Source organism: Macaca nemestrina, chromosome 5, assembly GCF_043159975.1.
Source record: "Macaca nemestrina isolate mMacNem1 chromosome 5, mMacNem.hap1, whole genome shotgun sequence".
NCBI lineage: Eukaryota > Metazoa > Chordata > Mammalia > Primates > Cercopithecidae > Macaca > Macaca nemestrina.
In genome coordinates, this window is record NC_092129.1 from 110,269,400 (window position 1) to 110,283,459 (window position 14,060).

At 42.0% G+C, this 14,060-nt stretch overlaps 1 protein-coding gene across 2 annotated transcripts in view; it reads left to right on the forward strand.

The window, feature by feature from the left end:
* Positions 1–14,060, forward strand: part of LOC105479430 (interphotoreceptor matrix proteoglycan 1) — a 144,844-nt gene that overhangs the window by 125,860 nt on the left and 4,924 nt on the right. For both annotated transcript variants that reach the window (XM_011737379.2, XM_071096827.1), the window contains one exon: positions 9,961–10,159. In XM_011737379.2, the coding sequence (XP_011735681.1) occupies positions 9,961–10,159 (199 nt within the window). The remainder of the gene's footprint in view (positions 1–9,960; positions 10,160–14,060) is intronic.

Consider the following 14,060-nt stretch of genomic DNA (forward strand, 5'->3'; position numbering starts at 1 on the left):
AATTCCTTGAGGATTACATTTTACAGGATGGCACCCAGGCCCTGGAGCATAACATTCCTGAGTTGTAAAGGTGGCAAGAGGGTTTTTCAAAGATTTACATCTCAAAGGAACATGGAATTTGCAATTAAAAGTTTTAACTAACTGCTCTAAGAAAAAGGAAGTTGAGAGCCTTGTGGAAAAAGTTTGTCTTAAGTCTAGTGAAAGCTGGGAGTGGTGGCTCACGCCTGTAATCCTAGCACTTTGGGAGGCTGAGGCAGGTGGATTTGTTTGAGTCCAGGAATTCAAGACCAGCCTGGGCAACATGATGAAACCCCTGTCTCTACACACACAAAGCAAAAGTTAGCTGGGTGCCATGGCACATGCCTGTAGTCCCAGTTACTCTCATCACTGCACTCCAGTCTAGGTGACAGGGTGAGACCCTGTCTTGGGGGGGGGAAAAAAGTTTAGTGAAGTTGAGGGGAATGTTAAGGCTGCTTGGTCAGAATAGTTTTTTGTTTCTTTGTTTTTTGTTTGTTTGTTTGTTTGTTTTGAGATGGAGTCTGGCTCTGTAGGCTGGAGTGCAATGGAGCGATCTCCGCTCACTGCAATCTCCACCTCCCGGGTTCCAGTGATTCTCCTGTCTCAGCCTCCTGAGTAGTTGGGATTACAGGGGTGTGTCACCATGCCCAGCTAATTTTTGTATTTTTAGTGGAGACGGGGTTTCACCATGTTGGCCAGTCTGGTCTCAAACTCACGGCCTCAAGTGATCCACCTGCCTCGGCCTCCCAAAATGCTGGGATTACAGGTATGAGCCACCACATCCAGCCCAGAATAGTATTTCTTGTCTATGCCCCAATTTTATTGTATTTACAGGCAATGCCCAGATAATTTATTTAGTATCATTTGCAAGATTCAAAACAAATTCCAATTAAGTCTTTCTCTTTTCTTTTGCTTAATGTCAGGGTAGAAAGCAGTTTGTGGTCGCAATGGTGGGAGAGAGATAACATTATTCCACAATCACTTTTGAACTAAGGAGAAGAGAGAATTTGAAAACTCTCATAAGATTTTTAGTTAATACCATTCCACATTCAGATCAGCATGTGAACTCCTGGATGCATCCTCTAAATGAGGATCAGCCATCCCTTAGGCCAAATAACATCCACAGAAGTGCAGGCATGTAGGAGAAGCGACATGCTGTTCTTACTGCGTTAGGTGTGCCATTCCCCTTTTGAAAAACCCCTGGATAAATGAATCTGTGATATAAAAAGTATAAACCAGTGTTAGAACTTCCTGTGATTTATCAACTGAAAACCCGAATAAATCACAGCTTGCTCAGTATTCTGCCAGCATCTCCAGCAACTAGAGTCGTCTTTCATTTAGGCTGCTGTGAAAATTCTTCAGAAGCATGGAGGGCTTTTATGCCAGTTAGTTGTGCAGGCTGAAGATTTCAGAAATGCAAAACCACATCTAACTTATTCTCTCCTTGAATTCCTAAGAAGCCTCCTCAAAAATGGACAGCCCTCAAGGCTGATAAATGGTAAACATTGAAATTAATTACAGTCTGACAGCCAGGATGCGTTCACGACAATGTGGATCAACAAGCTTGTTTTCCCTGGAAAAGGCATAATTTGTAAGACCTTCGACAGCTCTGAAAAAGTGGTATATGTCACTCATCACAATAATGACAAAGTTACTCTTAACTAATGACAATAATAGTTACTATTGACACAAGTGTTAATCTTAATAAATATGCAAAGTAGATATTATTTTCCCCCACTATACAGTTGCAGAAATTGTGTTTCAGAGAAGAATAAGTAATTTGTCTTTTGCTGGTCAATTACCAAACACTGCAGATGGAATTCAAAGCCTGATGTGTGTGCCATCTTCAACTCTACCCTATAACCTCTTCACAAAAAAGAAACTTATAAGCCCTTCTAACTGGCTTACAGAAGCTGTTTATTTAGAAAAAGTGATAACACACTTCAGTTTAATTAATCCTAAATGAATTCTGTTAGTTTCTACACTTCACCAAATGAAATTTGTCATATTTTGTCATAGTCTTAGAATGAAAAAAAAAAAGTGTTTATTCTCAGAAACAAAAGTTCTGAGTGCCCAAGAGTCCCCTTTATATGCACTGCTAAGAGTGTCCCTTCCCAGCTGGAGCAGTCATAGGAATTCTCCTTCCAGGTGATTCTCCTCAGCCTCTCCCCTCTTCATTTGCCCCCTCATCTCCTACGTCCCTGGCCCTGTCTCCTGGGGTCATGCTACTGGCCCTTTGCCTCCTGGGATGCGCAGCACTGCAGATTTTCTGTTTGACACTTGCCTTCACTAGAGGCCCCAACACTGGCTAGACTGCCACATTTCACCTCTCTCCAGGGTTTCAATCTGTGCCCTCATTCCACATTCCAACCACTGCATGGAGCTTCCTTAAGAGGCTCCTGGAGCTCTCTGCCCAACCCATTAACGCAAACCCCTCTACACAAGTCTGGGCCTTAGCCCAGCTGCAGAGCCTTCTCCCAGCTCCCCTAGTATCAGAATTCTCCCTCCACCCGCAGATCCTGGGTCACTTAGGCCACCACCCTAGCACCAATCCATCCAGAACACCGCTGTTCGGCAGATAATAATAATAACTGAAAGCTGAGACAATTCTTCAACCTCATATCCAGGGCAAGATGTGTGTGGGTATTCATATATCCACTCACACAAAAAAGGATTATTGAGAGTCTACTATAAACAGCTGTGGTGGTGGTTCTTGAGAGTGGTGGAGAACTGAAATGAAACCTAAAGTCTATCACATTACTTGCCACTTTCAACCGGAAAGAACTCCTGTTAACTTAATTCCACAGATGTGTATTAAGCTCCAAACATGTGCATGGTGCTGTGCTATGTGCTATTTATCATTGAATATTCTCACTCTAACCTGCCTTTCAGCAATAAGCCATAAGCCAAACATTTTATAACAATAAAGTAATGAAGCAATCAACAATAACTTAAACATACATATTTTAAGATTTCTTTGAATCGCTGAATTGCATCAGCATTTCTGGAGGTATCATGAGCCACCTCCGTTGGCTTTATGCCGTAGAACATGCAGAATGGGAGACGTATGTTTGAGTTGGAGGGACATTAGTGATCACTTAATTTAAACACTCCATTTTATGGAAGAGAAAAGTGAGAGCCAGAGATGCTAACCTATGTTCCCAAGACCACAGACTATTTCTGGGAGCCAGGCCTTCCCCAATAGGGCCCTCTCCTGAGGCTTCTTCACTGGTAGAAAAGATGAGCAGATCCACTCTCTCTGAACGTACAACTCATCCCACAACCTTCTCAGGATTTGGTGGAAGCTGTGAGGTCCCTGTGTTACATCTCAGATGAACCCTCCGTACAGGGACATATTTATTCAGATTACTAAACACGAAGACCCAAGCACTATGTAAAAGTGATGTTCACGCCTTGAGAAGAGAACTGCCAGACTACCAGGGCCTCATTAAGACTTCCTGGGCTCTAGGCCCTTTGCCTTCATGACTATTAATAAAGAATATTAAAATTATACCTGAACTTCGTGAGCACAAAAATGAATATAATCCAGTATGGGTTGCATTAATTTTTTCTTCTGATTTTAACGAAACGTTTTCGTGGGCTCCTAAAAGCATGGCGGGCCCTCAAGCTGTGCCTCCTGCAGTTTGCTATTGATTGTGATGCGTAAGTTTGCCTTTCTCTGATGCCCCAGGCAAAGGAATGACCCCTTCACCTCCTCGCCACCAACAAAACCATGACCACAAAGCCTTGGTGATAAGTGGGGAAGGGGAGGGCGAGGAGGCGCGCCGATGCAACCAAAAATCTGTCACTTTGTTCAGGCGTGAAGTTTTGTCACGCTGGGCGCCAGGGCGTGGCAGCGCGGGAAGCGTCTGGATTCCAGAGTCTTAGCTCTGCCTTTTTGAAATGGGAAAAGATGATCCAGGAGTTTCCACCACATTACCCCCGCCAGGCAGGCCCGATCTGCCGCTGTAATCACGGAGTAATAATGGCTCTCTCAGCGGTCCCCTGGAGCTGCTCCTGCTACCGCGTGAATTCCTTGCAGACTTCGCTTCCCTCCACCAACACGCAAGGCGCAGTGGTTTTTAAGAAGTCAGAAATCAGCTGGGGTGCTTAAAATGTCATATCCGAAGTCTACTCTTGCTTCTTTTGCTACTGAGCGCCATCTAGCGAGACTTAGGTTTCACCGCATTGAAAAAAACGTCCACGAAAGAGACTCAGCGGGACCTCAGCCCTGCCAGTCAAAGTGAAGCCTGAATTTTATAGGCAAGCTGAGCTGAAACCTTGCCCTTGGACAGGATCCAATCAAAGGAGATGTATCGCTTTCTGTCCAACACGTGAGTAAAATGGGACAGCGCAAAAGAAGGAGATGATGATATGATAAATGTTAGGGAGATGAAGGCACTTAGCACGCAGCCAGTAGGACAGGCGGCAAGAGCAGGTCAAGGTTAAGGGGCGGGGCTGGAGCGGGGGTGTCTCGGAAGGCACGATCTTGAGTTGGAGAAAAGGGAGTGAGACCCTCTGAGGTCTGGCAGACAGGGAAAGCCTATTTTCAGGCCTGACAAACATAAGTGCACTTGGGACCAGAAACAAGAGGCTTGAAAAAGAGGCAGTCTTGGACCACCAGGGACCTATGATCTCCATGAATTCATAAACTTTTTGGTGACAAGGACCATGATCTTTTTAACTTTGACTGTAAAATGCCTCAAGGTGTTCCCTGCAGGCAGGGGACATCTTTAAATTCTTTTTGATCACTTGATGGAGAGCTGGGAAACAAACTTCCTCAGTCACCAATTGGAATTGCTTTTCAGTACCTTTGAAATGCACACAGAAGACATTATATAAGTAAATCCAGGGGAGAAACTGTTACATCCAATGCGCTTACACTGGAAATCTCAGAATGATACAAATATTTCCAAGCCCTACATGGCAGCTCACTTACTTCAAGACACATTCATCTCTGTCATATTTAAACAACAGGAAAAAAGGTTGGAGCCACTGTAGTATCAGACTGTACTTTCTACAAGCAACACTCTGCCTCATGAAAGGGTGGAGCAGACAATGGATTTGAGCTTTTGTTTAGTTAGGGGAGCTTTATTTAAAGGAAAGCATTCATGGAGTCTGATACGTCTGCGAGTGAGAATGGCAATGCCGGTGTTGGGGCAGGGGGCCTCTCATTCTTTTTCCCTCATCCCTTATGAGCCCCTTGGAGTCCTGAGGTGTCTCCTGGAAACCCCATATTTGAAAACCTCTAGAATGATTTAAAAAGCCAAACATTGTAAACAGATATGAATGTTAATCTTGGATAATACTAACTAGCCAAAATGGGCTTCCGTTTTCTCACCGATGAAAATGATGTCAGCAATATCCATATGGATCTGAGAGGCTGCTGTGAATATGATTGAAGACACATGTTGAAAGTGCCCGGCACTGTACCAAACAAATAATGGCCCTTGATAAGTGTGGGCTCTTTGTTTATGTAAATAACTGCCCTTTCCACTGAAGCTGGAAGTTCAGGGTCATGATCCCCAGGGACACTCCAGGGACAAGGCCTGAAATGCAATGACATGTCTCTTCTGAATACAGCCAGAATCTACTGGGATGCTAGTAGACTAGGCCCTGACCTCTGGCCCGGCTGGATCTGGATCTTCACACCAACTGCTAACGAGCAGCCACTGACACAGATCTGCTTGCCGAGGTCAAATGCCCTGGACTGCCTCTATGGAGAGACTGTCAAATATGCTGTGTAGAAGAGCTATCCGCACGGCTTAAGAATAGAAAGCTAAGTCATTTTGCCAGCAAACAATTATAGTAAGCCCAGAGAATGCCTCAAACCATACTATGTATTTGTTAAACGTGGTACAGGATCATGGTGAAATCTCTGTACAGTACCAACAGTAAAAATAAATGGTTTGGGCCAGATGCAGTGGCTTACGCCCGTAAGCTCTGCACTTTGGGAGGCTGAGGCCGGTGGATCACCTGAGGTCGGGAGCTCAAAGCCAGCCATAACCAACATGGAGAAACCCTGTCTCTACTAAAAACACAAAATTAGCCAGGCATGGTGGCACATGCCTGTAATCCCAGCTACTAGGGATGCTGAGGCAGGAGAATCACTTGAACCTGGGAGGCAGAAGTTGCAGTGAGCCAAGATTGTGCCATTGCATTCCAGCCTGGGTAACAAGAGTGAAACTCCATCTCAAAAAAAAAAATAAATAAATAAATAGTTTGAAGGGAATTCAAACAAATCCAGGCAGCAAAGGCAATTATAGACCAATTTGTCTACACACCAATCATGAGGATTTCACTTCCTCGGACCCAAACACAATTTGATCATGACTTGAAAATATTCTAGACAATGGCATCTACTTTTTTCTCCCAAATTTACTATTGAGCTCTAGTCTCTTTGCCCGCTTCTTTCCAAGCTTTCAACCACGTTCAGAACAAAGCATTTCCAGTTGTTGCAGCATAGCATATAGATTATTATTATTGATCAAATCAATAGCAAAGAGTAGGAAGTTCAAACTAATTTGTCTTGTACACATGCTCTGGGATGTATTAAGGAAGAGACAAGAGACCAGGCGTAGTGGCTCATGCCTCTAATCCCAGCACTTTGGGAGGCCGAGACAGGTGGATCACCTGAAGTCAGGAGTTTGAGACCAGCCTGGCCAACATGGTGAAACCCCGTCTCTACTAAAAATACAAAAATTAGCTGGGTGTGGTGGAGGGCACCTGTAGGCCCAGCTACTCAGGAGGCTGAGGCAGGAGAATCGCTTGAACCTGGGAGGTAGAGATTGCAGTGAGCCGAGATGGTGCCACTGCCCTCCAACCTAGGGAACAAGAGTGAGACTCCATCTCAAAACAAAAGGAAGAAACAAATATTGGTATGGCCTACCCATGAATAAGTTCATTATTCTAAGGAAAAATGTCTTTGGGATATGGCAAATAAAGACAATGATAACAACATAGGGAAAAGTTTGCTTACAAAAGTTCTGCTAGTTAAACTTCCATTCATCTATCATAGAGCCAATCTTTTCTATCCCTTCCATGGCTCTGTCTCCCCAGAATCAGCCCACATCCAGTTTTCAGTCTTTGCCTAAAGCCTAAAGTTTTAGGTGTCCCTTGAAAAATGACATGAAAGTAAAGAGGATCATGAAAATACTAGGGAAAATATGTTTAAGGTAATAAGAGTGGAAGCAGTGTGAGTTGCTCTACAAATTACTGTTATAGTCTCTTGTTTTGACTCTAATTCTAATTGCCTTCACTTGCCATATTAGCAAAGAGGGCCAGTATGTTAGCAAAGTGGTCCCACAGCTCCTCCTTGGGGCTCTGCCCTTCCCTGGAACTTGTCCCACAGTCCACGAAGGGATGGGGGTGAGACCAGTCAGAGGACTTCAGCACAAACAGGCATGACCTTGGTAACATCACTGATTCTCAGCTTCCTCATCTGTAAAGTGAAGCAATTAGTCGAGAAGGTCTCTAAAATACCTTCTAGCTCTAAAATTCTACCTGAAATGTAAAATTTTATATATTGATAAAAATAAACATTAAAACAATCAGTTGGTCTGAAATTCTTAGAGCTGCAGATTTTGAAAGGCTAAGTCGGTATTTGTTGAATGAATGAAGGTTGTCTTAGCTGTCTTGTACCCATGAAGGCGTACACAACAAACAAAACCTATGCTTGGCGATTTAAAGTTTCCTACTACTTCTCTGTAGACTGGTCCTGAATAAATAACATGGAGAAAGCACGCAATTTATAAACTGGTTGAATTTGTTCTTCAATTATACCCAATTCAGGGCCCCCAGATTTGGAAAAATTTGTTTTTCCAATGTTGCCTACTATGCGCTTTACTGATGCATAGGTCATTCCTTGCTGAGCTAAAGGAAGTTATGGCAAAGCAGCTGATTACGTTCTCCCCTCAAAGATTCACAATAGACATTAGCTTATTAACAACCCTAAGAAGTTTAAAAGTAAAAAGAGAAAGGGCTAGGGTTGGAAGAAGAAAGAGCAAGATAAAGGAAGAAAAATCTATTATATTTATTTCACATAGCATTTTTAAAAACTTAGTCACTGAACTTCTTTTTAGTGTAAAACTTATCAAATCCTGCTGAATTAAGTTCAGCAAATGTTACCACTTGGGAAATATTGGACCGGATGATATCTGGTCATCCTAATTCTAAAAATCCTTTCTATTTATGTATCTTGTAAAGCACAATTCTGATCATATGCTTCCCCTGCTCAAAAATCCTCCATGGCTCCCATCTGACTCTAAAGTCCAAATTTCTTAGCACTGCATTTAGATACTGGCCTTAACTTACCTTTCCAGTCTTAGTTCCCTTCTTTTCCATCCACAAGTCTCTGCTCCTTCCTAACTGGGTTCCCTCTGCTCTCTCTTCTCATTTCTGTTGCTTTCCCATTTCTGTGGCTCTGCTCATGCTGCTGGCTCCAGTTGGAATGTCTTTCCTAGTCTTTGTATGGACAAATGCAACTCACTTTAAATTCTCACTTCAAAGCGATCCCCTCCATGATGCTCTCTTCTCCAAATGATCTTCCCTAGAGCTTATTTAAAGCTCTGTGCTGGTGGCCAGGTGCAGTGGCTCACACCTGTAATCCCAGCACTTTGGGAGGCCGAGGTGGGCAGGTCTCCTGAGATCAGGAGTTTGAGACCAGCCTGGCAAAACCCCATCTCTACTAAAAATACAAAAATTAGCCAGGCATGGTGGCGGGCACCTGTAATCCCAGCTACTTGGGAGGCTGGGCCAGGAGAATCACTTGAACTCAGAAGACTGAGGTTGCAGTGAGCCGAGATGGTGCCACTGCCCTCTAGCCTGGGTGACAGAGCAAAACTCCATCTCAAAAAATAAAATAAAATGAAGATCTGTACTCTACAAGATATTGGGCTTCTTGTATAGCATTATTTGTATGCATTACTTACTTCCCCTAAATTTCTTGGAAGAATGGCTTTACTGTTGCCTGTTCCCTAGTTCTTTGCACATAATAGGTATTTGGTTAAAGAATAATCTGAAAAGTAAGTGGCTGACGTGATTAAACAGGAAACCTTCCAGGGCAGAAACAACAGTGGTCTGACGACAAGAGGCCTGTTCTGGTTCTGCCATCAGCCCTTTGGGACTCCGGCCAGTTGCTTCTCTACTGAGAGTTCAATGTGCTCAGCTTTATAAGGATAAAGAAGGCAGGCAGGGGCCACTGGCCTTCCAGAGCTAAATATCTGAGATTCTCTTGATTTCTAATCCACTTTCCAAACAATTGGAGACAACCCTGTAGAATTAGGAATAGAGTAAAATAGAACAATTAATGACAAGAAAGAAGAGAGTCTAAATATTAATAGGGAAGAAATAATTAATCCAAAAGAATGACTCCCTAACATTAGGGCCTTAGCAAGAGACCAAGATAAATTTATATTTGAAATCAGGAAATCATCCTGAGTTCTCAAAGCCATGAACATAAATGATGACTTTACTGCTTTATAAATGCTTACTTAAAAAAAAAAAAAAAAAACTAAGTAACAAAACATTCCTAATTCTCTAATGCAGCAGTTTTCAAAATGTGCTCCCCAGACCAGATGCATCAGCATTACCTGGAACTGTTTTAGAGCCAGAATTCAGTCCCCATTCCACGCTGCCTGCACAGGAACTCTGAGTGTGGGGCTCAGGAATATGTTTTAACAAGGCCTCCAGATGATTCAGATGCACACTGAAGATTGTAAATAATTATATTTGGAGCTAAATATAATATTACTTGTATCTGTAAATTCATTTTTCAAAGATACAGAGTGTGGTTCTCTTTTCCCTCCAGTCTGATATCACAACTGTGCAACCCACTCCAAAATGAGGTAATAGCAAATATATTTGGTCTCTTGCCTTTGACTGCTGCCAGTTCCATTGCTGAGAGAGTCATACATTCGCTAACATCTGCCCCATTTCTTACAGCTGATCAAGCAGATCCCTGCAAGTTCCTGGCCTGCGGTGAATTTGCCCAGTGTGTAAAGAACGAATGGACTGAGGAAGTGGAGTGTCGCTGCAAACCAGGATATGAGAGCCAGGCGGGCCTGGACGGTCTGGAACGGGGCCTCTGTGGCCCTGGCACAAAGGAATGCGAGGTCCTCCAGGGAAAGGGAGCTCCATGCAGGTGGGTCAAGCATGCTAACTTCACAGACCCAAGAACTCATTACTCATCCTTCTGGGAAACCCATCATTAGAGTAAATTCATATGGTCCTTTCAACCCACGGTTTTTGAACTTTAGTGAGCATAGGAATCACCCAGAAAAGGGCCTGTTTAAACAACATGGCTGCGCCTTACTATGCCCTGTTTCTGATTCAGTAGGTCTGGATGGGGCTCAGGTAAGGCTGATGCTGCTGCTTCTAGGACCCCACTTTGAGAACCCTGCTCCAGGCTTCCCAGCAAGAGTTCCTAAAGACCAATAGGGAAGGAAGAAAAAACTTGTATCAGCTTTAAAAGACTGAATACTTGGTCTACTACCTTAATTGGGGATGTATTTGTGCATAAAATTTGATTTTTCCCATTAGCAAACATAATAGCTTTCATCATAAGAAAGTTGGGAAATATAGAAAATTGTGAGCAAAAAATAAAAATCCCGTTAATTCAACACATTATCTTTTGGTGTTCATGTTCACATAAAATTGATTTATATGGAATTTTCTAAAGCACAATAGAATCAGACTTTCTTGTTTTATAGTCCTCTTTTTTAAACTTAGAATGTTTCCCCATATCATGAAATATTTTTGTAGCATCATTTTTACTGATTACATAATGGTCCATTTTCTAGATATGTTATGATGTGTTTAATCATTCCTTCATTTCCAGACAGAAAGGTTAAGAGAAGCTTTTTAGAAGGAGGAAAAGGAGGCAAGATACAAATGGCTTTCTATTCAGAAACCAGACTTTAGGTGTTATGAAGGTGGCCTTATGAGCAAAAAGGGAGCAGGAAAGTTTCCATATAATGCAACCTATATTACAAAGGATGAACATCCACATGTATTAATAAAGACAAACATCCTAGTATTAAAATGAGCAAAAATTACAGAGGTGTGATTCATAGAAGAAACCCCACATGACCAGTAAAATACAGAAGATTCTGGATCTCACTATAATCAGGGAAATCCAAAAACAATAAGGAGATACCATTTGAATCTGGCACGAGAAGATTGATGATACTCAGTGTGGGAATATGGAGGAAAGCAAGTTCCATCAAGCATTGCTGGTGCATATACAAATTGGAAAAGCCTTTTTTCAAAAGAAATTTGTCATTATCTATAAACTTTTAAATTTGACTTAGGTACTCTACTTTTAGACAACTATTTCTACAAAAATAGTTACACCTGTGCACCAAGATATGCTTACAAAAATGTTCACAGCGTTACTGCTTTGAGTCATGAAACAATTGTATAGCCCATCAATAGGGAAATGGTTAACCTAGAGCGCAGTACATTACTGTGAAACACAGCAGCTAAAGGCAGCAATATATAAAACTCTACTGGAGCTGCCATAGAGGGAAAAATAACATGTCATTAAATGAGAAAGCAAATTGCAGCATACAAGATCCTGTACATGTAATAAATTAGTAACAATACTGTACTTTAAGTATATTAGGTTCAACCATATGGCACTGCCATTTTGTCAGTCACAAATCATCAAATATTGGCAGTTTTGCATGGTTCAATCTAACATGTAAGTGAATTCATAGCAAAAATGTGGAATAGGTACACAACTATCATTCCAGTTAACAATGAAATGGACTGAAATTGAGGTCTGGGATTTTTAATAATGAGAATCTGTTCATGTATCACTTGTGTAGATTTTTTTTAGGCTAGTCAAGTGCAGTAGTAAGAAGAGGGAAAGAAATAGAACAAGCATTTCCATTTGCAGTTGACTGTAAACAATCAGTTGAGAGAACTCACTATGTTCGGACCAGCCCACATGTGTAATTTAAAAGAAGGGTTGGGCTGGGAGCTGTAATCCCAGCACTTTGGGAGGCTGAGGTGGGCAGATCACCTGAGGTCAGGAGTTGGAGACCAGCCTGGCCAACATGGTGAAACACCGTCTCTACAGAAACACAAAAATTAGCTGGGCATGATGGCACATGCCTGTAATTTGGGACACCGAGGCAGGAGAATCGCTTGAACCTAGGAGGTGGAGGTTGCAGTGAGCCAACATCGCGCCATGCACTCCAGCCTGGGCGACAGAGCAAGACTCCATCTAAAAAAAGAAAGGTTGAGGGGTGGAAAGAAAGGGTCAATGAACAAGGCTGGATTAAAGTGAATAAGAAGAGGGTTGTATACTGCTTTTGTGAACAGGAATGTATTCCGTTTTTATTTTAATCGGCCCTATTTGGTATTTCAGATGGCTGTAAAGTTCATAATTTTAAACATTTCTCTTTCTTCAGTGAGAAAGATTACTTTAATTCTAGGTTGTCATAAGTGAGATCAGTAAAGCAAGGCATAAGGTGATCTGGAAATAAACACCTCTCAAAAAGGTTGGTGGTGCTCTACTTCCTCCACCTGTGGCTGTCTCTGGGACATAACATGGGATTCAACTACATCAGAAAATTGACGCTCCTTAGACTAATGGAATGAAATGAACATTTTTCAGCACCATGTGCCAGGCACCCTGCTAGATGCTGGGCAATAGATGAGAGGAAGCAGGGAAGGAAGAAAGGGAGGGAGGGAGGGAGGGAAAGATGCTTAATTTCTTCAGGAAGAAGGGAAAAATTCCCATATCACCCCAATTTTGCCCTTTTCCACTTCCTGAATATTCCTGTTTAAATGTTAAGTATTAACCCCTGATATCCTCAGCATGAGGACAAACCCCTGTTGCCCCTACGAGCTACTTCAGACAGATTCCCATGAAGAAACAGGACCACAGCAGTGCTCTGAGGATCCCTTGTGCATCTCCGTGACCTGCTCCTCCTCCCATCAGTTCTTTCTGTTCGTCCCAAGATGCCATCATTTATGTGATGAAATTTATTTATATAAGGATTAGCTGACAAATTAAAACCCAATCAACCATAGATAAGACACTGGTTATAATTAGAGGCTTTAAAGTTTGACCCAAATTTAAGAGCTCTGCCCCCAACGAGGTATGACTTTAAGCCACTTCCCCACCCCCTGCCCTGAAGCTCCAAATTTCTCATCTATCTAATGGGAATAACAGGAATAAATTCATGGGTGTTGGTAAGGAATAAATTAGATGCCTTTCAGTGTAAGCTACTCACTACTAGCATTATTGGAGCTGTTTCTGTCAACAAAGGGTAGCCCTGTAAGGAAAAACTAAGATTCCCTACCTGGCACTTAAACCTAAACTCAGAAGCAAATCCGTGAGAACACCAAGTGCTGCAACTTTGAAAACAGCGTTCTCTAAAGAACTGTAAATTTAGCTGCTGTTTTTGTTATTCTACCTGAAAGTGATGAGATGGGGAAATGATACTGAGGGCAAGTGCCCTCCTGAGAAGACTACCACTGACACACAAAGAGCAGTTTCCATTACTTCAGTTACTTGTCATTGTTTCTCATTACACTTTCACCTCTATTTTTCCTTCTATTCTTTTCCTCCATCCAATATTTATAACTATACTCCATACATTTTTACCTTTCCCTCAATTTTGGATGTCATATACATACATTCTGTCATACTAGGAACTTACTTGAAACTTCCTTTTTTTGGTATAATGAGTTAGGCTTTTATTAATCACAATTATCAGTATGCATATACAAAAACAAAGTGCAGATCTAAATCTAACAGAGTAGATTCTGACTTTTCCTTTTCAGGTCTTAACATTCTCACTTTTGTCCTCTAATTTAATAGGCCTAATATGCTCTCTGTGACATTACTTGTAATAATGAAAATTGTTTCTAAATATAGGGGACAGTTTCAGTAAATGATGGTACAAAGTGACATTCATGAGGATGTTTTAATCATATGGAAGTGCTTGTTGTAATCACAGCAAAGTCACAGGTTCACTCACATGCTACACCTCAAATGGAGAAAAGGATGTCTAGTTTTTTTCTCTCTC